The following is a 26,155-nucleotide window of genomic DNA, read 5'->3' on the forward strand; positions in this document are numbered from 1 at the left end:
ATGTGAAATAGGATTCTCTTTGAGTTATAGACCTATAATATATATCTATGGCATGTGTGGGGAAGAGTAAGGAAGCAGACTGAGAAAAGAACTTTATACTAGGAGGATGAAAAAAAAATAAAAGATGCAAAAACGAAGTGGCATATATTCTAAAAAACAAAAAATACACTCACAACTTCCCCAAACACACACACACACACACACACTCACACTTAAGTATATGAAATAGCTTATTAAAACTCTTTGAGGGGAAAAAAATTACACAGGACAGTGTTCCTGAAAGTATTCAGGACATTTCTGATATGTAATGTTAGAATTATCATGCACTATAGTTTGAACCAGAAATTTTGGTTGAAAATAAATGAAGCTTCAGAAAACCTGAAAGAGATTTTGGAGAAAATTTACATACATATATATCTATTTACAATCAGAATGGTAAGAGATAGATAGCCAGTGTTGCTCTCTTGCAATGTTGGGGAAAATTAAGTAATATTTCTACATCCCCTAGCCCTGCCCAGGTAGATTATTCTCTTATGGCAAACATTTAGAAAGGTATGTTTCATTGTCCAAAAGATCAAAAAGGAACAGAGGAGTATCAATCTTTGTCACTAGAGGAAAGTCTCCAAAATAATGGAATAAACATTCATTTCAATAAATTTCCTTTGAACTTTGAAATTAATTATTATACAGTACAATGGCAAATGTAAGGTTATAAACTTCATTTTATTAATAAATACTACTGAATTCAGATTCATCATTCTATTTAATTAAACAAAAAAATTGAAAAATCTACATTTAATGATAAACTTATTTTTTTCAGAATATAATCTAAAACTGAAACAATTCCTTTTGAAATGGAAGGGCACTATATTACACAATATTAGTCCTTCAAATGAGAAACAATGTATTTTTTTAATTTTCAAATTATAGGAAAAGAATTTTTAGATTATATTTTATTAATCTTTTCATTTTCTCTTCCAGGAAATTTGTTAAGTGCAATTATCTATGTATTTCAGATAGGAATTTGGTTGATGATTTATTACATATACCTTGAAAACAATTTTAAAATATCAATTGAAACACAAAAATCTTGAGAAATAAGGAGCACGCCAAGTCATTATTAATCAGAGAAATGGCAAATTAAGACAACTCTGAGATACCACTACATACCTGTCAGATTGTCTAGCATGATAGATAATGCTGAATGTTGAAGGGGATGTGGGAAGATTGGAACACTGATACATTGATAGTGGAATTATGAATACATCCAGCCATTCTGGAGAGCAATTTGTTCAAAAAGTTATCAAACTGTGAATACCCTTTGATGCAGCAGTGTTTCTACTGGGCTTATACCCCAAAGAGATCTTAAAGAAGGGAAAGGGACATGTATGTGCAAGAATGTTTGTGGTAGCCCTCTTTGTAGTGGCCAGAAACTGGAAATTGAGTAGAAGCCCATCAGTTGGAGAATGGCTGAAAAAATTGTGATATATGAATGTTATGGAATATTATTGTTCTGTAAGAAATAACCAGCAAGAGGATTTCAGAAAGGCCTGAAGAGACTTACATGAACTGATGCTGAGTGAAATGAGCAGGACCAGAACATCATTATATACTTCAACAACAATACTATATAATGATCAATTCTGATGGACATGGCTGTCTTCAACAAGGAGATGAAACAAATCAATTCAATTTGTTCAATAATGAATAGAACCAGCTACACCCAGCAAAAGAATTCTGGGAAATGAATGTGAACCCCTATATAGCATTTCCAATTTTTCTGTTTTTGTCCGTTTGCATTTTTTATTTCCTTCACAGATTAATTTTACATTATTTCAAAGTCTGATTCTTCTTGTGCAGCAAGATAACTGTATGGATATGTATACATATATTGTATTTAACATATACTTTAGCATATTTAACATGTATTGGTCTACCTGCCATCTGGGGGAGGAGATGGGAGGAAGGAGGGGAAAAGTTGGAACAAAAGGTTTTGCAAGGGTCGATGCTGAAAAATTACCCATGCATATATCTTGTAAATAAAAATCTATAATCTAAATAAATAAATGAAAGGAGAAATAAGGAGCACGAATATCTTTTACACATTTACAGAGAAACTGAAACCCAGAATGTTAATAACTTAGCCAAGGCAATTGATTGTGTTGAAGAGAATAAGAATATAGTAAAATTTCTGTACTGAACATCTATATAAAGATAAAGTTACTCTAATTACAAAGGGATCAAAGTATATAATTTATCCATGTCTGTGTCCAAGATAAAAATTTAGCCACAATAAATTTCTTTCTACAATCAAAATCAAAATATTCAAATATTCTGAATTATTAAAATAAAAAACTAAAAGCATCTAGGTAAAATACTTTTATTAATTATAATAATATAATAAACAAGGTTACAAAAATAACTTTATTAACCAATAATGATGCCATTAATTACAGAAAATTTATAATACAAGTCATAACCACAGTGTTCCCTTGTTTGAGTAAGCTTCCAGCTACACCCATTCAATAGGCAGCATTATTATTTTTCTATTTACATGCATGACAAATGGTTGTAATATCCACAGTATTCTACTTATGGGTTCTCAAATATAAACACTTTCTGTGCAAATGGAAATAAGCCTATTTAAAAGGCACACTGTCAAGATTTAAATTGTCCAAAAGATTTCTTCATGACTTACATTTCTTTTTTGAAATTCTAAGGGTCATACTCATTTTCAGAGATTGAAAATTAACTTTGGTTTTGGAGTCTCTCATGAAAAAATACATTAAAAGGCACAACAGTTGTTTCTGTGAGATGAAACTTCCCTTTTCTCCAAAAAAAAAAAATCTTCAAAATGGCTACCTTCTGAAACTATTAAGAGGTTTTAGCTGCATCCTATTATTAGACAATATATTAATATAGTGTCAATATTCTCCTTGACATTTCTTTATCATGAATATAACAAATCTTCTCTCAAAGCAAATTGCATAGAAATATCAGGAAAATACCAAATGCAACCTAATTTTGAGCAGATAAAAGTGTTTTCATTCTTGACAGTGTTCCTTTTAAAGAAAAAACTGTGGCTATAACATTCACTTTGTACAGTACCATTGGTACCAACAAGAAATATTCACAGGAATAAGTGAAATACAAGTTTGCTATCACATCATTATTATTCTCTTTTCTGGCCCTCCAGTGTGTCTCATGTTCCTCCTTATTTCTTGAAATCACTTCAATACTTGGATAGCAAGCCCTAGCCTGATATAGAGATTTGACTCCATATAAACCATTTTACTGAGGCACTGCCACAGAAAACAGGTTTAAAAAAAATCCCTACACATCATATAATAACACCTCCCCCCAATAAAAGTACATAAAAAGGTTGTATGCCTTCTGCCCAGCAGAAGAATAATAACATATTTTAGGGTTTTTTAATCATTATTCTTAGTAGAACAGGATACCTATAAAAGTATCAATTAGGAAATATCCATTTTTTAAAATTGTCAAAACAGAAATTGATTGCAATCTTTTAATCTAAGAAGTCTTTCTTGATTGCTCAAAGTAAAGTTACCTTCTAATTAACTGTTTATTTCCTTTTTTTTCCCCAAAAAGATCTTAGATTTGCAAGGAAGATATATAAATGTTATTAGTGTTATGCTTTATTCTAGATAAAGAACAGTACTCAAAAATAGATATTTTATATATTTTACCAAAATTTATCAATGTGATTACACATTATCATAATAATTACAAGTGACTTGGTTTCTTGTCCTTACTTCTTCTCTTTAAATTCCTTTTACACTTTCCATAGTTCACTTTAAAACAAATGGATGTTTTCTAAGAATTAGATCAAAGTGGCAAATAATTCTATTTTTGGGGGGAGGGGATCAATTTTTGTGAATAAAGAATACATAGTTTTAAAGGGACAAAGTTGTGTCTTATGAATTTAGGTATATTTGATACCTACCTATTCATATTTCCATTCTTGAGAATGTATAATAGTTGACAGTGAAATTTTTTTTTCAAAAATATAGAGGAAACGTTTTTAAGTATTTAATAATTATATAAAACTGTTTTAAAAATAGTCTTTTATATGTGAGCTATAAATGATGATATTGAGGTCATGACTACCATAAAGGAAAGGCATTTAAGCATATGTGTCATCTTCTTTTCCAATTTACCTGGCTAAAATTGTGATTAGCAAAAGTGAATGAAGTCAAACCAAGAGATTTAGGATGGATTCATCATTCCCTCATAGATAACTCACTACAAGCACTAAATGTACCATTTCTTATCTTGAAGGATCTTGATTAATACATGCTGGTTTCTAGCATCCTTCCCTGAATGGATTATCTCAACACCAGATTTCTTTCTTTCTTACTGGATCTTATGCTAAACATTTTGCTATAATTTCAAAGAGGCTTATGTAAAAGATTTCTAAGACCTTATTGTGGTTCTAGATTTTAAGAGAGAGACAAAGAGATACATACAGACAGAAAGACAGAGAGACAGAGAGGGGAGACAGAGACAGACAGACAGACAGACAGAGAGCAATACACTTTCAAAGGAATACACCTGCAAACCCCAAATGAGTAAATAACTATACTTACAATATCAAATTCTGAAGCATTATTTGGATTTTTGTGATAAACTTTCCATTTTACTCATTATCATTATCATAAAGAACTGCAATGAAAAAGACAATTCAGATGCAGTTTTCCAAACAAAATGTATCTATGAAGATCCAGCTCAGAAGACCTTTTGGTCTTCTTTATTAAAAAATATGTAATTTTTTTTTCATCAAAAACTTCTTGTTGGCTTTTGAACAGATCAGTTCACAGTGAACTTGATATGATGTCATGCTAGAATGATTCTATTTCATCATTAAAGATGGATTTCTGCATAATTCTGTTCTTTCCTCCTCTAAACAGATTTTCTTTTGTGTGGTCATAATTTTCCAGCTAGGAGGGACAAAGAGGATAGCTTTTCCAACTCCATTAAAATTTTATATATCAAATACTGAACTCTAAAGAGAGAGTAAGAGGGTCATTATTAGCACACATTCTATAAATGGAACAAATAGAATTTGAACAGCATCTTCTGCCTTGAAACACATCACTTTATCCAAAAAGCATATTGCATTAGGAGAGGGAGTTTCCATTCATTTCAATAAATTCATATTGAGGGGTTACTTGGAAAGTTAGGCTATGTGATTAAAATAATATTTTTCAATATCAATCAAATTAGTTAACTGTTCTTAAGGTAATCTTGGTTCTCATCTAAGAATATAAGTTTTTAGAATTAACGTATTTATTGTTTAAATATAAGATTTATTTGGAGCATCCTTTTAATGAAAGAAATAAACATTTTCCTCTTATTTTATGTACCTACATCGAATCTAAAAGATTCTTTACATAGGTAAAGAGATATAAGTAACTTACATAAATAAATGGACTTTAATTGAGTAGGGAAAGATTACAGGGATATCCATATTATTCTCCCTCTGAAAAAGGAAACAAAAAGCATCAACAAAGCATTTAGCATGCTAAGAGTTGGAAAATACTCAGAATAGGTTTTCTTAATCTTCAGTAGATTATGGTTGTAGGGATATTAACCGGTTTTTAGTAATGGCAACGGATTTCATTATTTGAATATAAACTGTTAATTTCTTTTTAGAAAGTGCTGTACTGCCTGACAAGAGATTAGAATGGTGATGACCACGAACTATATGCTTTGACTCTGTATGTGTGTGTGTTTGTATGTATGCATACATGTTAGCGTACATGTGTATGGACATGCCCACATAATGGTATTAGAGGGCATGGGATAAAAAAAATGAAAATGATTATCTTATATGATAAAATGGATTATAATTTAAAGGAACTCATTGAAGATGGAGGATAATATATAATGGTGATGATTTTGACATGATAGTATTTTTAAATTATCTTTATTATTAAGGTACCAAAATGGAAAGTGGCACAGGGAATTGAACTGCCCTATTTATTTAAAAAATCTTTTGTCATCTATCAATAATAACTTTGTAAATTTTTTTAACCCATTCAAGTATCTTCAGGAGATATGTTACTGAACTTGCACATACCTTAATTCACTTCATCATTTACAAAATAACACTGACAGATAGAATGACAGAAAACACTCATAAATACCAATGAGAATCTTAATAAACTTGACAGTCATGTAGTTTGTTTGTTTTAAGATTTGTATGTAGGACATTTTAGTTTCATGCGCTCTATGTGAGGAGTTATAGTGGGAGAAGCGCCAGCGACACTTATTTCAGCTATGACTGAGATACTTTGTATGTCAACATAATTTTGTGAATCCATTTTGCATAATAAGCTACTCGAACAAAAATCCCAGGGCGGTTTGGAATGGCACAGCCACGACCAGGCACAATAACACCAATGACCATTCTCATTTTATGTTGTTCACATACCAATGGGCCACCATAATCTCCCTAGGAAAAGGATACACATAGCAAAAAAAATTATTTTAGAGACAAAAAAAAGATAATTCTTTATAATTTAATATAGTCCATTACAGTCACATGAAGTTATACACAAACAATTATTCTTAATCCCATACAAACAAAAATAATTATATCCTCTAACAAGAGGGTATGTATTGAATGGAAATTTGGAAAGCTGGGTGGGAGGCTGCATATTTTAGAGTTAGGGAATAATCTAATTTAAGTGAAAGATCTGATATCTTTAGGGTTGGAAGGCAAGGTAAGATATTAGAATGTACTGAACACCTTAGTTTTAGGTTTTCTTTCAAATTGAGATAGTCTTTTTTATAGCCCCAATTCTCATAAGATTTTTATTAATGTAATCATGTAATATAAACTATGGTTTATATCTTGATTTACAGTTGGGGAAAGGGAACAAAGAATACCAACAATAACTCTGAATAGCATCAGTTCATAAAGCCTTTAATATCTTGTGATCACAAGATACCATAACATTGCAAAACCTACAGAAATGCCATTAAGTTATCCCTATAGTCTATGGAACTAACTTCCCTGTGTAATTTAGCTTTAATAATGTCTTATTTTATGGAGTCCTTTAACAAAATGAGATGGATCATTCTGGTACATGATATACATAATACCAACTTTTTTGGTTTTTAATATGAGAAAAGTACAAAGGAAATATGGTGGAGAACATTATTCCTATTAAACATTTTGGGTTTATAAAGCTTTACCTCGCATGGTCCTGTTCCTATTTTTTCAGTTCCAGCACAGATTTCAGATTCATTCAGAGTGATCTTTCCTTGGTGATATTGACTACATTTCTCATTTCCCATGATAAATAAGTGTGCCACACGAAGAAGACCATCAAAGTTGATTACTTAAAAATTAAATAAAATCAAGGTTAATAGAAATAACATTATATTTAAGTAGAAATGCTTTTATTTAAGTAAGCAACATAGAATTTAAATTGAAAATTAAATGCCTTACATCCAGTGTATCCCCATCCATATACACTACACGTAGTCTTTTCAGGAATTGTGCAGCCATAATTAGGTAAATCAATTGTACTAACAAAGTCATCTAGTACTGCAGGTCTGAAAAAAAAAATCAACACACTTGGTTTTAATTCAACATTTTTAGAAATTGTATCTAAAAGAAAGCAAAGGTATACATTTGCTTTATGATACCAACTTCTTTTTAAGTTAAGAAAAATAATCTTCAAATTTTAAATATTAACCTTGCAAGCTTTAATAAAACCAGGTCTGATCCTTCAGGTCCATATACTAATTGAGAGATATTTAAAACTTGTTTGTGTTTCTCTTCTCCTCTTCCATGGACATCATGAATTCCAAGCCAAGCTTCATAGTCTTTCAAATCTTTAGTTCTAAATAAAATATTAAAATAAATATATAATTTTAGAACGACTTTGGAGGCTATACTTTTATGTAATTGTATTCTTCTTGGTCTATTTACATAATACAGAGAAAATCAAAAGTAATTAAAATAGCTGAAATCTGCAACATAACACTATGGTGGACAATACATTTGTAAGTAGAGATTTTATTAGATTTTGAAAATCATGAATACATAATTTTTGATATATTTAAAATTGCAATGCAAATAAACACAAAAATGTTTGCTGCTTTTAAAAAAGAAAGCAAAAAGGATCATGACTACTAAGAATTAGGTCAGGTGGAAGATTTCCTATCACTTGTAATATACTATACTGTGTCTCTTTCTGAGACTGATTTTCATAATAATTTGTTTAAAGGATGATGCATACACAGTTTACAAATGCCAAATGAAATGAGGCCAAAAACAAAGTCTGGGGATTTAAATATAAATAACAGTAATAAATTGTGTATTGTCTTCTTGTTTTATATCTCTAAGCTACAAAAATAAATGAATAGAATTAATAGCAACACAAAAATTAGCAAATCAAAATTATTCTAAATTAAAACTTAATTTTATAGATATCTTACCCAGAAGGGAAACATTGTCTTGCAGTTAAAATCCAACTTTCTTTAATTAATGAACCTCCACAGATATGTTTATTTCTATGAAGAAAGGAATAGGAAAATATAACAAGTAACATAAGTTTGATTCAACATTTATTAAAGCACATGCTAAAAGCAATAAATTGGCATGCCCTTTCCAGTAGCAATGCAACTACTGATATGCTTATCATTCCCACTATAAGAGGTAAAAAACCAAATAAAAAGGGGAAGAGGGCAAGGTTATTCCTAGTGTCTTGGTGGATGACAGGATGAACTATGAAGTATGGTCTAGAGCAGGTTGGAGATATAAAGGATTAAGGTGAGTTTGCACTCAATCAGTGCAATTAGTGAGATTAGATTTCACTTACTTCTACTAAGGCATTTCGTGATACCAGAATTAGCCTTTATCTTGAATGTTGTATTACATTGTTTCCTTATTTCATCATGCGTATCTATAATTATATCACTTCCACTAAAGCTTCTAATATAGGTGAATATAATATGTGAATATATGTGAATGTAAGCATGATCTGTGCATGTATGTATATATTGTAACATATAACACAACCTAAACAATATGTACTAAATGAAGAATCAGAATTGATATATTTATGTATATTTATTTATGTATATATGTATATACATGTTTATGCATAAATATGTATATATTTATATATGTATGATATATTAATGTTTAATATAACATTAAAATGAAAATTGTGAAAATTTTTAAGAATACTTTACTTAGTCTTGTATATGATCTATGGTAGCAATCAGTAGAATATTAGCTCCTTGAGGGTATGGATTGTTTTTAGGGTTTTAGAAAACTTTTGATTTTTTTTCTTTACAGTACCATCATTTCCAAATGTATACATTTTCTTCTTCTACTTAGGGGACAAATAAAGGAGGAAAGTAATTCATCAAAACTAGCTAACATATTACTCTATTCTGACAATAAATGTAGAATTCTTCTCACAAAATCCTCTACCTCTGTAAAAACAACAACAAAAAAGGAACAGAAGTAAGTTTTCTGAATTCTTCTTCTGGGATAATATTATTCATTATAAAAGTAAAGTATAAAATGCTCAGTATTGGTGGTTTGTTCTCTTCACTTATATAATTGTAGTATTGTAGACCCAGTACAAATACAAGAGGTTTTTTCATTATGTCTTTATATCTCCTCACCTAGCCGAGTAATTTGGATTTTTAGTAAATATTCACTTAATGGAATTAAATGATTTTTTTTTAAAGAATGTAGTCTGGAACTAAAAATATGACTGCATCATTATACAGCATCTAAAATTCCCCTCCTTTTAAAATTTACAATATTAAATTCTGATGGCTATTAGTTTTCTCTCCATCACTTGATTTCTATAATATGATAAACATATGAACAAAATTATTTGATGAGATTAAACTGCATCAGAGTCATGTTATATCATTTATTTTCTAGAAATAAATTCCTAAAAGAAAAAAATATTTTAAACTCTGGATATAATATCTGACATAAATGGATTTATACTAACAAAACAGATATGCACTAGATTGAACAATTATATAGATCATTTCTTTAAAAGGTTATTTATTGAAAATACACAAATATATAAACATGTGAACATGTGTATATACCCATATTCATATATATGGAGAGAGAAAGAAATAATATTCTTGGCATATGTAGACATATATATGTGTATGTGTACATTTTATATATACATGAATATAATAGAAATAGAAGTTAGAGCAACTTTTCAAAATTAGTAAAGTGTATACATTTTTAGACATTCTGCTTGAAATATTATAATTACCTGTATTTCAAACTAACCATCCATCCTACATTTGTTTGTGTTGGGATTCCATTTACTACTCGTAATTGTTTTGTTTTTGCACAGGAAATGACAGGATCTGAAAATAGTCCCAAACATATATTTAAAAACAACAATAACATATAAGCAGGCCTTTTTGTAGTGGCAAGGAACTGGAAACTGAGTGGATGCCCATCAGTTGGGCTGAATAAGTTATGGTATATGAATGTTATGGAATGTTATGGGCCAGAACTCTGTACTTAAAACAAGGATTCTTACAAGGTACTAACTAAATGGAATCGATAATACAACGGTTATCTAGTTTAGCATGGTGATTACTCTGCTGAAATGAAGGCTGGTCCAGAGACCTCTAGAAAACCAACCAGAACATTACACTTTGGCTTCCAAATGTGAGGCTACATCTGTGACCCAGAAATTAGGGTGAGTATAAAAATAGACAAGCAGGAAATTTTGTTAAGGGCTAAATAGTGTTTCAGCTGAAATGGGACAAATGTTTAGAAAGGAGCCTTCTCCACTACAAGGAAAGTATATAGAAAGCATGGTTAAACTGATTAAAAAAAAAAAAAAAAAAACAAGATTTGATTGTAACTTGGAAGCAGATCATTGAACTCTTCAAAATATTAAAATACATATCTCCTTGGTTCTCTAAGGAAGAATTAGATCCAGACAAGTGGAAACTAGTGGGAGAGAACTAATAGAATATTACAATAATAATAGTTCTGATTCAATTCCTAAAGAAACATTCTATACACATAACTTAATACAATTGGCTTTAGGAAATTACATAAGTTATAGAATAAGGAAAAAGAAGAAAGTGCAGGAGGGAGAGGTACTGACAAACTAGGGGAAAAGCATGAAGAATTAGACAAGAAAGGAGTTAAGTACAATTCTTATGAAATTCAGGAGTGTGGTGATTCACAGAAGGAACCATTAGGGCATTCTCCACCCCTGATCTACCTCCATCAATTAACCCTTCATGGGTGGAGGGAGAAGGAAGAGAGGGAGGGGCAGTAACACAATCAGCACCACCTATGAAGCAGGCTATGACACAATTACAAAAGGCACCACTTAAAGCTAAAAAAGGACAAGAAATATCTGATTTAAAAATAAATGTATACCCTGTTATTCAAGAGTTTGATTCTTCAGGTCAAAAAAAAGAAGACAGGGTCCTTGTTGGCAAGGGACTTCCAGAGAGACTCGTCAATGCGTTCAATGTGGTAAAATAGGGCATCTGAAAGCTCAATGAAGGCATAGAGATAGAGTGATAGGACAGATATGACCTAAAACTCTATGTCCAAAATGCAACAAAGGCTTCCACTGAGCCAGGAAATGAGAGGTAGGGCTCAGCTCCAAGACCTCAAACAAAAAACAGGTGGGGCATGATGGCAGCTGAGGTTATATCCAGAGAGTCTTTAGAAGCTAAATACTCTGATATGATCAGTCAGCAGAGAAGCAATCAGATGGGAGAAAGGGCTTACAATTGGGGAGAACACAGGCTTTTTAACCCAACAGAAGGGCAGTGTCCAGTGTAAGCCGCTTCAATATCATCGTCAGGTGATGAGGAGAGAGCCAGAAAGTGGTGAATGGTGGGACTAGATAGGTTAACTGCTTAGGGAATAGGATTTGCATGTATTTCTACAGATGGAGAAGGAATCACATGAGTGCCAATGAGCATCTTAAGAGAGACAGAAAAAAAGAAAAACCTCGAAACAAAGGAGAAGACTTAAGAAACATCTAACACTGAAAGAGCATGGCTGATAAAGCGACTGCTACAGAACTTCAGAACCAGCAGGAATCATTGGATTCCTTAAAATGAAAAATTGTTGATAAAACTGTTGCAAGACTTGAAAACCATCAGGAATCACTGGATTCCCTGAGACATGATGAGACTATTGCAGGACTTCAAAACTTACAGGAATCATTGGATTCCCTGACACATGAAGTAATGGACAATAGATTGGTTTTGGACTATTTCTAGGACTTATGGACATGTATAATTCCTCATGTTGATTCATGTTGTTTGTTAAATCATTACTAGCTTGTGTTATATTGCTATACCCCCTATATTAATGGATTTATGTGTATCTGTTTCATGTGAGACCCTTCAGAAACCTACTAATCTGGTTTGAGTCCCCATTTCCCTTTGGTGTTTTCATCTCCTTTCTTGAGACATCAGGGAGATCATGATCACCTCTTTTTTTTGGTGTTTTCACTCCCTTTTTCACCTCATTTTGGGGGTTCTCACCTACCTGAGAAGTCAGGGAGGGTGCTCTAAAACAAAAGAAAGCAGGAAATGTTATGGGCCAGAACTCTGTACATAAAACAAGGATTCTTACAAGATGCTAATTCAGTGGAACTGATAAGGCAATGGTTATCTAGTTTAGCATGGTGATTATTCTGCTGAAATGAAGGCTGGTCCAGAGACCTCCAGAAAACCAACCAGAACATTACAATGGAATATTATTGTTCTGCAAGAAATGATCAGCAGAATGATTTCAGAGAGGCCTGGAGAGACTTACATGAACTGATGCTAAGTGAAGTGAGCAGATCCAGGAGATCATTATATAGCAACAAAATAAAACAATGATCAATTTTGATGATGTGGATCTTTTCAACAATGAGGTGATTTAGGCCAATTTCAATAGAGTTGTGATGGAGACAGCCATATACATTCAGAAAGAGGACTGTCAGGACTGAATGAGGATCACAACATAGTATTTTCACTCTTTTTGTTCTTGTTTGCTTGTTTTTTGTTTTCTTTCTCTTTTTTCCCCTTTTTGATCAAATTTTTCTTATGTAGCACAATAAATGTAGAAATATGTATAGAAGAATTGTACATGTTCAACAAACAACTTTTTGTCTTGGATAGAGATGGGGGAAAGGGAGGGAGAAAATTTTGGAAGACAAGGTTTTGCAAAAGTGAATGGTGAATCTTTGCTTATATTTTAATAATAAAAAAGCTATTTTAAAAAAGAAAGCAAAAAGTTGGAAAACAATTTTTATAGCAGGGGTTTCTGATAAAGGCTTCATTTCTCAAATATATAGAGAATTGAATCAAATTTATAATAAGAAAAGTCATTTCCTGGTTGATAAATGGTAAAATGATATGACAAGGTAGTTGTCAGATAAAGAAATTGAAGTTATTTATAGTCATATGAAAAAATATTCTAAGCAAGTGGATTTCAGAAAATCCTGATGCTTACTGAAGTGGGAAAAATGAGGAGAACATTGTACACAGTAACCATAAGATTATGTGATGATCAACTGTGATTTAATTGACTCTTCTCAACAATGAGGTGATTCAAGACAATTCCAAAAGACTCAAGATGGAAAGTGCCATCCATATCCAGAAAAAGATCTATGGAAACTGAATGCAGATTGAAGCATATTATTTTCACCTTTTTAAAAATGGCTTTTCCCTTTAATTCTGTTTCTTCTTTCATAACATGATGAATGTGGAAATATGTTATGTCACTACAGGTATATAATCTCCATCAGGATGTTTGCCATCTTGGAGAGGGGAAATGGAAGGGAAGGAGGAAGAAAATATTTGAACTCAAAATTTTATTTTAAAAATGAATGATGAAAATTGTCTTTACATGTAATTGGAAAAAATAAAATAATATTTTGAAATATATACATGAAGTCCAAATACATGCATAGGTTATGTTCCAAATTACCATTTTAAATTGATTGCTCAAAAGTGGGAATGCATTTTTTTTCCATTTAAAAATGATGCTTACCAAATTGCAACATATAATCTACATGCCAGAAGTCTGCTATTAATAGTACAACAGAACATTATCACCATAAAGAAAAAGTGTTTTTAAATAGATAAAATAAAATACCTGAGATTACAAAGGATTATAAAAATGCTTTAAAAAAAAACAAATTATGGACCCACGTTAAGAACCTTTGCTCTAAGACATATCAGATAAAGTCTAGATGATTTAATTCTTTATCACCTGATTTCAGTGACTCTAAGACTAGTCACATTCTTGACAAGACTAATACTGGGAAGGAGGAACTGATGTCCTATTTAGTAACTCTAGAACTCATGGTGAGTGCTAGGGAGAGTTGCATAGAGCAAAAATGGAAGCAGTTTTAATGGTTTAAACTCCATTCCTTACTCCCCTTTCCTTTAGTAAGCATATGTCCTGTTTCTTATGCTCTCATTCTTAATCAGTCTTAGAATGACGTAAGAAATAGGGTGAAGTGGTGAAGTTATAGAAGAGATTGTCCCAACTAGCAAGAAATTGTAAATGAGAGGGCAAAAAGGAGAGCACAGACAACAGGAAGAGAAAGTGATTTATAGTATCCATTTTTCTGGGATAGCTATTCATAAAAATATTTGTTCCTAAAGAACAGAAATATATTTCGATTATGCAAATTTGTAACAACTAATCCAACAATTCCAAAGCAAATGGATCAATGTGGCACGGGAGATTCTCAAATAAAGACTCATGGTATCAAGACACTCTATCCCATATGATCAAAGGATTCAACATTGTTTTTAGCCTTCCACTATTCATGTAAGGGATGGGAGAGGACAAGGGTATGAAAAACTACTTTATTGCTGAGGACACACTATACTGCAATTGCAGTGATTTCTGATTCTTTTGGCAGTTGCCCTAAATGCTATGTTCACCAGTATTTTATAGCATGATCGAGGCAAAATGGAAAGGGTCTAGGTGTTCACAGAATCCTATGTCCTTATTTTACACATAAGGAAATTGGGCAGACAAAGGTTATGACTTTCTCAGGCTAATATATCTAATTATTATCTGAAACAGACTACGAACATAGTACTGTTCTAATTTCAAGTCAGTATGTCTCCCCTCCTATACCATGCTGCCTCCCAAAAGTATAAATTCACATACATTCCTTTTAAATATTATTGATAATTAAATGGTTGGAAATATATTTCTTTAGAAATAGAGTAAGATGCCCCCAGAGGTCGCTGCCTTATCATGGTGGATGGACTTACATAGTTCAATGAAACTAAGAAGCACGACTTGTAGGGTTACTCAAAATGAACAGGTCATAGTGAAGAATTCTGACAAAAGGTGATGCACTGAAGAAGAAAATGGCAAACTACTCCAATAGCTTTATCAAGAAAATTTCATGGACAAGACTAAAATGATGAAATAAATTACATTGGAAGCTGAGTCCTCAAGTTGAAAGATGTCCAGGACATTACTGGAGAAAGGTGGAGGACAATTAAAAGTAGCTCCCAGACTAATGAAGCAGATTGTGCAAAGCTGAAAAGAAAAGCTGAAGATATGTCTGGTAATAAAAGGAAAGATTGATACTATAAATATCAATATTGCGAATAACCTTAAATATTAGACCTATGAGCCAAGATAAACAATGTGGTCACACGTAAGATAGAAAAATTAAACATCAACATCTTATATGTCAGTGAACTCAAATCGATGGCAATGGGTAAATTTAATTCAGTTGATTATTACATATAGTATTGTATGCAAGAATCTCTTAGAAGAAATGTAATAGTTCTCATAGTCAATTGTTATTTTGTCCTTCATTGTAGAAGAGAACAGACTTTCAGGGAGGTTTGATTTAAGTGAGGAAAGTCTGACTCACTTTCCCCTCCAGAGACATGTGGGTCCAGTGGCAAGATACAGATCAAGATGATGAAGATGCCCCTGAATATAATGGAAGACCTTGACCTTTTTAAGCTAAGGTCTTCAACAGGTCTCAGTTTAACTGAAACTATACCCATTCAGTGATTAAGGCTAGTCAGCAATTAAGGCAAAGAATTTCCTCTTTTACCTAGTACAAAAAAAAAAAAATCTAATCCAATTCACTTGCATGAAATGACATCGCCTCCCTGATGTCATGCTTCTCTTTGACAGCAAAGGACAAACAACAACCTTTGTGAGTAAAGCTGGCCCACAGACTGGAATTGGTCATCTGGGAGATTCTGTCCTTCCTTCCATTTTTCCCTTTCTTTGTCCACATAGCACAGGGGTCCTCAAACTATGGGCCAGATGCAGCAGCTGAGGACGATTATCCCCCTCACCCAGGGCTATGAAGTTTCTTTATTTAAAGGCCCACAAAAAGTTTTTGTTTTTAACTATAGTCCGGCCCTCCAACAGTCTGAGGGACAGTGAACTGGCCCCCTATTTAAAAAGTTTGAGGACCCCTGATAGGGTATCATATGTATAAATGCTCTTAAAAGCATTTTTTTCCTTTTCTTTTGGACCTCTAAACTCCCCCTCCCCCCCCCAAGATATCTTGGAGTTTACTGGCCAAAACCAATTTGCTTCTCATTGGCTACCAATGAGTCCTAGGCCAAGCACCACTTGATTGCTGTTTAAATCCTGCTTGAGTCAGATTGGATGTAAATAGTAATCATTTCTGCTTCAGCCAGAAACTCTGAGGATCTCCCCTTCCCTCACAGTCAATATAAGAGTGAGAAAAGCAGCCTCCCAAAATAACATTTTATCTCTTTGAATTCAAGGCAAACTATCATGAGGCAAAACAGTAATATAGACTATACTTCTAACACTGATGCTAAAGAGGCCAAACTTAATTACCTACAAAATCTTCTAGAAGTAACATCAAAAAAAAAAAAAAATGTTACATTCATCATAGGGGTTTGGAATACCAAAGTATAAAAATCAAAAGATAATTGGAATAACAAGCAAAATTTGTCTTGGAGGATAAAATGAAGCAGGGCAGAGACAGAATTTTCTCAAGATTATTTGTTTATCATAGTAAACAATCTAGTTCAACAACCCAAAAGGCAACTCTACAAACAGACTTCACTAAAAAGTCAATATGAAAATCAAATTGATTATATGTACTTTGCAGTCAATAGTGGAGAAATTCTATAAAGTCAGTTAAAGCAAGATATGTGGCTCACTGTGGCTCAGATCATGATCTTCTTATTACAAAATACAGATTTAAGCTGAAGAAAGAAGGGAAAACTATCAGGCCATATAGGTAACCTAAGTAATATCCTTTATTATTATGTAGAGTGGGGGTGATGAATAGATTTAAGGAATTAGAGCTGGTAGATAAAGTGCTTGAAAAACCATGGAGAGATTGAGAATACTATATAAGAGGTGACTACGACAACAACAACAACAACAAATCCAAAGGAAAAAAAAAGAGCAAGAAAGAAAAATGGCTGTTGAGGCCTTAGAAGTAGTTGAGGAAAGAAGAAAAGCAAAAAGAAAAAGCAAAAGGAAAAGATATACTCAATTGAATGCAGAATTCCAGAGAATAGCAAAGGAAAATAAGAAAGTTTTCCTAAATGAACAATGCAAAAAAAAAAAAAAAAAAAAAGATAAGAGATCTCTTCAAGAAAATTAGAGATATCAAGAGAACAGTTCAAACAAAATATTCAAATCACTAAATAAATGCACTCATTTTACATGCCAGTAAGGTTGGTTATGCTTAAGATTCTGCAAGCTAGGCTTCAGCAATATGTGAACTGAGAAAAGCTGGCTGAATGCTTAACATCAAAAAAAAAAAAAAAAAAAAAAAACCCTAAGATCTTGGCACCTGGCTCTATCACTTCCTGACAAATAGAAGAAGAAATAGAAGTAGCATCAGATTTTATATTCTTGGTCTCAAAGATCACTGCAGATGGAGACTGAAACCATGAAATTAAGATACTTGCAGCATACTAAAAAGCAGAAATATCACCTTGTGGATAAAAGTCCATATAGTCAAAGCTATGTTTTTTCCAGTAGCAATGTAGAGCTGTGAAAGTTGTACTATAAGAAAAACTAAGTGCTACATAATCAATACTTTCAAATTGTGGTTCTGGAGAAGACTTTTGAGAGTCCCTTGGATACCAAGGAGATCAAATAAATTGATCTTAAAGAAATTAATTCATGCTATTCACTGGAAGGTCAAATATTGAAGATGAAGCTTAACTACTTCAGCCATATAAAGAGAACATGGACTTTTGGGGAAAGACCTTGATGTTGCGAAAGATTGAAGACAAAAAGAAAAGAAGACAGGAGAAGATGAGATGGATGGATAGTGTCATGGAAATATTGAACATGAACTTGGACAGACCTCAAGGGATTGTAGATGATAAAAAGCCCTGGCATGAGGTCATGAAGAGTTGGACACAACTGAATGACTGAACATAGCAAAATAACTATCTTTGAGGGATTGTTTTTTAATTTGCTTTATTCCAGAGGTAGATTACTGAAGCACTGTATTCAATCTGGGGCACCATACATTAAGAATGACAGCAACAAAATGAAACATTTCACAGGAAAGGGACAAAGATGATAAAGAGACTTGAAACACTATCATTTGATGACTGCTTAAAGGAACTGGGCATTTTATCCTGCTTAAGAGGAAAAAAAAAATTAAGAGAAGTATGCTTTCTATCTTTAAACATCTGAGGGAATTTACATTGGAGAGAATTAAATTTTATTCAGTAGTGAGTCAGTATCTTGGAGCCCAACAAAGATAACTCTGAAAAGAATGCCATCTCTTTTATAAGATGAAGAACATAATTCTCATAATAAGGTAATAATTCTGAAGAGTGAAACAGAATGTTTCATCTATGAAAACAAAAGACTAAAGGTTCATTAATGTGGTTAATTCTCATAATGTAACATTAGATAATGTGTGAGATCCATTTCAGCACTAAGACTTTTTTCTAAGGTGACTAGGCAAAAATTCAATTCAATAAACATTTTAAAACTGACTACTATGTGTATCAAAAGCACAGTGCTAAATGCTAGGGATACCAAAAGAAGAAAAAGATAATCCCTGCTCTCAAGGAGCTTGCAATCTATATTCATAAGCAATTATGAGGTCTTAAAGCAAATTAGCATTTTATTTCAGCCTCTATTTTTCATAGTTGACCTCTGTATTCATTGTTGTTTTTATGTTTTTCATACATCTCCAATGACAAAGTATTTATGTTATTTTCCCATGTACTTTGGCATGGCTCACTTGATTTGTGAAATTGAAAAAAAATTCTTTACCTCCTTAAACCTAAGAAAGCTGTAAAAATGTAAAAGCCTTCAGTTAGCTTAGATGAGTTTGGTGCTTAGTAGAGCCTTTTAAAATTACTTAAATAATCTCAAATAAAGTGAGAAATAGATAAGGATAATATTTTGAATATAAAGGAAAAACGGAAACAATTTTAAAATTATTTTTCTCATGCCTCCATAAAATCAAATTTCTATAAGTTCAGTACACTAACAGCTAAATCAGCTCAAAAATATATTAAATGGCTATTATGTCAAGCATGTTATGTTAATTGCATTGTTTATATGAATAATATCAGCCAAGACAGATGCTGCCCCTCTTTAAATTGATATTCACTTTAGTATTCATTCTAATTAAAATACAAAACATGTATCTAAAATCAAATAATAGTATATATCAATATTTTCCCAGCTTTTCTTTCTCTTTCCTTTACATACACATATAAAAACCCTCCAATAAAATTAATAAGTACATTTCATAAAATTAAAAAAATTCAACTATTTAATAATAATAAAATTCTTAGGAGGAAACAAACACATATGAAGTTTACTTACGGTCTAAATTGACTATTGTGGGTGTAGTATCACCTTCACCTGAAAAAGCAAACAAAATATTTTAAAATTGATTTTAAAAAATACCTGAAAAAAGTCCTAAAATAAGTATCTAAGTAAAGGAAACAAAATATTTCAAATTACTTTGCATATTGCTGTTATCCTCTCTCCTTTCTTTCCTTTCTCCTTCCCTCCTTTTTCTATCTTTCTCAAATCCTTCCCTCTTGTATCCCTTCCTTTCTCCCTCCCCCTTTATATATACACACAGAGAAATACATATATACATGCATATATTATATATAAATACATACATTTAGCAGGCAAGATATATTTGTGTATATATAATACCTCCCAAAGACATCAGAATTGTTCAAAGTAATTATTGTTATATTGGAAGAAATTAGATTGCTGTGCAATGATAATATATCTGCTTTCATCTTTTTTTTTAATATCACTTTTTAGTAACCTACTACGTTTCGGTTTTTATGTCAGTTGGAGAACGAATTTACAGCATTTTCAATTACATTATTAAAATTAAATAACTATTAATTTCTATTGAATTGACAAAAATGTCCAGTAATGGGAAATATATGATCTTTAGTAGGACTAAGTTATCCTTGAGGAAAATTATAGATAACACTGAACTACTCTGAACTAATACTGCACAAAGGTACAGAACTATAGGAAATGAATATATCATATGTATGTATCTAAGAAAATCCAAATTCTGAATCTGAACTAATAACGTAGTGGCTATTTTATAGCTGAATGGAAATTCAAGATTCTATTTCATGTTTCAGTATTACAAAATGGTGAGAAGTTAAGGGTGGTGATTTCTTTGGTAGATGCATAAAACATTCATTTCAATTTCAAAAGACACTACTTTTCACAACCCCCCTGCCAGGGGTTAAATACACCAATAGCGACAGGCCAGGAAGATGCTTGGGATAGGGAATAATTAAGCAATAATGAATGAGGCAAAAGGCATTTCCTGGAGCTAAATGACTAGCTGTTTGGAATTGATGGCCTATAGTGCAGTCAGGCACAATTAACAGTAGCTGGCTGTTAATCCCTGAAATTGTCTTGAACTCAAAAAAAAAAAAAAAATTAGCAATGGATGGAGGGTAAGGGGAAGAAACATAAGGATTTCTTTTTCAGAGATGCAAATTTGACAGTTATATGTTTTTAGGTATTTCTAGGTGATTAGTTCATATAAAAGACTTATTTTCTAATATTTAATTTAGAAACTTAGAGGAAAGATTGGTAAAAAAAAAAAAAATAGGAATATGAATTTCATCATTCTCCCTCCCTACCCCCATCTAGTTTTCCTTTAGCTTATTTTGAAGTGGATTTTGTCTTTGAGTTAGCTGTTGACAGCTTATTAGTTGGTATGGATAGGAGGTCTACAAATTGGGAGAGGTGCAGGCTAGGGAAATTAAAACATCAAGGTTATTGGTTTCTCCGCCCAAGTCAATTACATGCAATTTTTAAAATGAATAGCTTTGTGCTCCCTTGGTTGCTTTGATGTGAAAGGCTGCAAGACAACAGAATCCTCCTGCTAGCATCCTGTGAAGAAGGTGTGATTTGCAAGGCCTGTGGTTCTTTATTGGTGTTGGAAACAATATTTCATAATGTGAAAAGAAGCCTTAAATAAGTTACTTTTTTTTTCCTTCTTGCTCTTTTTCTCTTGGAAAAATAACTTTTGTGTTATTAAGCATTAGGCTGCTTTTCTTAAAGAGAAGAAAGACTATCAAAATATATCATAAGCAAAACCTTTCTTAATGATAAGGATTTTATAAATAGATACAGATATAGATACACATATATAAAACACACAAAGTATGCATGGAAATCAATATATGTCTATACACAGACATATAATGATTTCCAAAATGGCAAAGCAAAATCTAAGCCAGTAATTCAAATATTTAAACTTAGCTTCTTCTTTTGCTATGACCAAATCAGCTAAAAGAACGGCTTCCTAATTAACTGCAGCCAAATAAAAGTAGTGCCAAGCAAAGCAGGGACTGAAAGGTCACCTCAGAATCAAGAAAACGTGAGTTCCAATCCTGTATCTGACATACATTCTGTCAGTGTTACCTTGTATATCAATCACTTCACTCACATTTATTGAACATCTGAATTATTTTAGGTGCTGGGAATCAATACAAAAAGTGAAATAGTCCCTACTCCCAACGATTTTACATTCTTTTGAAGAGAAAACATGTACATGTGCAAATATATACAAAATTAATGTATACAGAACAAATAAAAAGGGATTGAGAGAAAGTAGATGGAAAAAAGCTGAAAATGCTTCATATAGGAGCTGATACTTCAACTGCATATTGAAGGGAGAAAGGGATTCCACAAGAGATGGATCCAAAGTACATTCAAAGTATAGAAAATTGCCAATGTCAAGGTATGTATATGGGAGGTAGAGGACCCAGATGTGAAGACCACAGAGAATTCAAATAAAAAGTTTGTCTTGATTATAGAAGGTATGAAGGGGAGTAATGGATAGTGAGCCTAGAAAAAATAGATTGAGGCTAGGTTTTGAAGTGATTTAAAATCCAAAGAGACACATTTTTATTTTATCCCAGAGGCAAAAGACTTTTTTTTATCATTCAAAGGAGCAACACGGTCAGATTTGTACTTAAGGAAATTAATTTTAGTATCTTTGTGGCAAATGTGTGAAAAAAGGGAAGAGGTAAAGCAGAGAGAACAACTAAGAAATCACTGGAATAGTCTAAACAAGAGATGATGAAAGCATGAATCAAAGTATCAGTAAGGAGAATAGGTCAGATGTGAGAAGTGATTTAGAGGAAGAAATAGTGAGATTTGTCAACTATACTTTGTAGACTTCGTCTTCATTGAATATCAAGATATCTCATACTGTATGTTTATTCATTCATCTGGCCATTGATTTATGCACACAGACATATTTTAGTTTGCTGAAGATTTCTATAAACTGTTGCTTGGAAATTAATCTAAAACTTCTGGGCTGTTATAATAAATAAAGTTTATTTTGTAAACCTTAAAGTTCTACATATAATTGCTATATAAATTATTGTCACTTTTATACTCTGGTTTTCAACCTCATTACTCAACTGATATGGTTCTCTATAGTGTTACCAGAGATCTCTTAATTAACACATTTGATGATTTTTTTTCATATAATCTCATTTTAATTTCTCATGTCAAATCTGGGAGCAAAGTACTATTATTATTTTCATTTTATGTTCAAGAAAACTGAAGCAAACAGGCATTTTGAGGCAAATTCAGGTTTTCCTGAGAGTACAGGACACTATTGACTAAACTACCTTCTTCTTTTGCTATGACTGAATCAATAAAGGAAAGGCTTCCTAATTCACTGCAGTCAAACAGAGATAATGCCAAGCAAAGCAGGTTTGATGTTGCTGGACTGACAGTTCACCCCAGAACCAAGAAAACTTGGGTTCCAATCCTGTATTTGACATACATTCTGGCAGTATTACCTTATGTATACAGTCATTACATCTCTCATTGCTTTAAGCAATTATCTAACTCTATATGTTGCAAAAAAGAATACTGATCTGAACTAGCAGAAAGTTAGCTTATTTGTTAATTCCCTATAACAATGAAATCATTCTTTCTATTAAGACAGAGGTGATACAAAGTATGGGCAAAGTAGAGAACTGCCCAGGGTACAACAAGCAAGAAAATATAATAAAAGATACTTAAATATTATTCTAATTGGGAAGATTTTTTTTTCCTGTCTTAAAAAAAAAAAAAAAAAAAAAAAACTCTTTTCCATGACACACATAGGCTTTATTTTATGATGATTTGTTGTATGTTTTACAATGAAGAAGTACAAAATCCTCCAAGGGATAAAAAAAAACAAAGAGGAGGATGGTCCCCACAAGTGGCAACAATATCTATAAAGCATAAATGTCTTATACAAAGATCTGGCATTCTGCCTTTCACTTAGAAAGGGTCTATGAGATTAAGAGGCAGTGGTATATCACAGTGTGCCTGTACCATTTGTATCCATGAGAGTACCTCTTCCATAGTTGTAGAAGTCTGTATTATAATTTTATTGTTGATAGACTTGAAATGTTTTCAGTCATGTCTGGTTTTTCGGGACTTCATTGGAAGTTTTCTTGGTAAAAAGACTTGCCTGAGATAAATATTTGAGTCCAGATTTGAACTTAAGTCTTCCCTATTCCAGATGTGGGACTCTATTCACTATTGCCACCTAGCTGCACTGTATTATTACATAGACATTATATTTACATCACAAATGGAAGGAAAAAATAAAAAATCAGAATAAGGACAGGGAAATGGAGAGATGTATCAGAACAAACGTAGAACAAAAGAGAGAGAGAGAAACAAGTTCTGGTTCTAAATCAGCAAATTTCATTAGAAAGCCATATATATATATATATATACACACACACATATATGTATATATATGTATGTATGTTACTTAATAGAGATATACAGAATTTTGATGCTTTTTTCAAACATAAGATACTTTATTCAACAACCAGCTGATTCTTGAAGGTATAATTTATGAAAGATACGCTATTAAAAAATGGGTTATCAGATTCACAAATCATTTTAATTTTCTTTAGAATTACTTTTAAAACACAGCTCACAAACCTAAAGCTCATGAGATCTGTTTTTTGTTTGTTTATTTAAGTATCCTTTCATTTTTAAGGTAATGAAATGTAGGACATTTTTATTGGGTTATTTAAAATGCATCTGGCTTTCCTTTGTCTCCCTAGCACTTAGCACAAAACCCAGCAAATAGTAGACACTTAAAATTAATTCTACTGAACTCTGGGATCTCATCCATGTGTATAGCTCTTTAACAGTTCAAATTGCCACCTATCCATAGCTGCCTGAATTGTAAAATTCCACAGTATCATTAAAAGTCCTTAGGGCATAAAAATGACAATACATTGGTAAAAGCCATCCCAAGCTCTGGAAACATCTATTGCTGTTGTTTATTCCTTAATGTCTGACTCTTCATCACCTCATTTAGACTTTTCTTTGCAAAGATACTGGAATGATTCGTCATTTCTTTCTCCAACCCTGTTTTCCAGATGAGGAACTGAGACAAACAGGAGTAAGTGACTTGCTCAGGATCACCTGAACTTGGGAAGATGAGTCTTTTTGACTCCAGTTCCAGCATTCTATTCACAGCACCATCTAGCTATCCTGGAAAGTTCTATCAAGATGAAAAGTTTTCAGATATGTTCCTAGCAAGATACTATTTTCCAATGACCAACTAAATTAAGTATGCATTGGTAGCCTGGCCACTTTTTGATGACTTTTTGTGCTATAGAAATTAGTGAACTCCAAAATGAATACCAGATCTATACAATCACCTTTCTACTTCTGCAACACAGTGGTAAAGCAATAGAACAGAGGCAGATCATGTGAAGAAATTATATCTCTAAATATTACTACAATAGACACAGTATAATTAAAATTTTGTACTAGAAAAGATTAGAAGCAAGCATACTTACAGCGAGAGATTGGGCAGTAATCCCAAGGAACTAGCAAATTGCCTGTGTAACACCATGGCCCATGAGCATCATCATCAGGATTACGGCAGTAATTCTTATTCAGTTTACTAGCATCTGGTTCCCAAAAAGTATGTCTGTATAAAAACATGTTACAAACATCATAAGCTGTTCACTACAACAAAACAAAATATTACCAAAAAAAAGAGTCCATAGCTTGCATTATAGATCTTAAACTTTTACCACTTATGTAAAAGTTCATGTATGTTTCAATGAATCCTTTCTTTAGAAACTTCCATCTTAAATTAGGGATATAAATGATTCACATACTTTTTATTTTATACTGCTGGAATCCTTTTCTGGCAAATAGAAATATTTTAGTTAGAAATATAAAAACTAGGATATGCAACTTTATTTTGCTATCTGTTTTATAGCCACTGCTCTGACGTGAAGAGGATGAAAGCATTCAAAATTCAGAAGTCTTCAAAGACAAAGAAAAATATATTTTATATCTAAATTCATATATAAATATATGGTTATCTGTATCTAGTCAAATGTTTGTAGATTTTGCATCATTTGCAGTTATCAAAAGGATATGAGTTTAAGTAATAATGGAAACTGAGAAGCAATCCAAAGGAAATCAGATTACAAAAAGTAAATGATATAATAAAAATGGAAAATAATCTTCATGCAAACCCTTAATTAATTTGAAATCGTCATGTTCATGAGATACAATATTACTAAGAAGTGTGAGAAGATCTACTGCAAAGTATTATTTGAATGAAAT

General features: G+C 32.2%; 1 protein-coding gene across 2 annotated transcripts in view; it reads right to left on the reverse strand.

Moving 5' to 3' along the window:
* Positions 1–2,364: 2,364 nt before the first annotated feature.
* The window catches only part of HGF (hepatocyte growth factor), a 105,960-nt gene continuing 82,169 nt past the window's right edge, over positions 2,365–26,155 (reverse strand). For both annotated transcript variants that reach the window (XM_051961634.1, XM_051961633.1), the window contains exons 11-18: positions 25,372–25,505; positions 19,862–19,900; positions 10,299–10,395; positions 8,476–8,550; positions 7,731–7,877; positions 7,481–7,587; positions 7,225–7,370; positions 2,365–6,478 (exon numbers count right to left, since the gene is read on the reverse strand). In XM_051961634.1, the coding sequence (XP_051817594.1) occupies positions 6,302–6,478; positions 7,225–7,370; positions 7,481–7,587; positions 7,731–7,877; positions 8,476–8,550; positions 10,299–10,395; positions 19,862–19,900; positions 25,372–25,505 (922 nt within the window). In that variant the 3' untranslated portion in view covers positions 2,365–6,301. The remainder of the gene's footprint in view (positions 6,479–7,224; positions 7,371–7,480; positions 7,588–7,730; positions 7,878–8,475; positions 8,551–10,298; positions 10,396–19,861; positions 19,901–25,371; positions 25,506–26,155) is intronic.

This window comes from Antechinus flavipes, chromosome 5, assembly GCF_016432865.1.
Source record: "Antechinus flavipes isolate AdamAnt ecotype Samford, QLD, Australia chromosome 5, AdamAnt_v2, whole genome shotgun sequence".
NCBI classification, from domain to species: domain Eukaryota; kingdom Metazoa; phylum Chordata; class Mammalia; order Dasyuromorphia; family Dasyuridae; genus Antechinus; species Antechinus flavipes.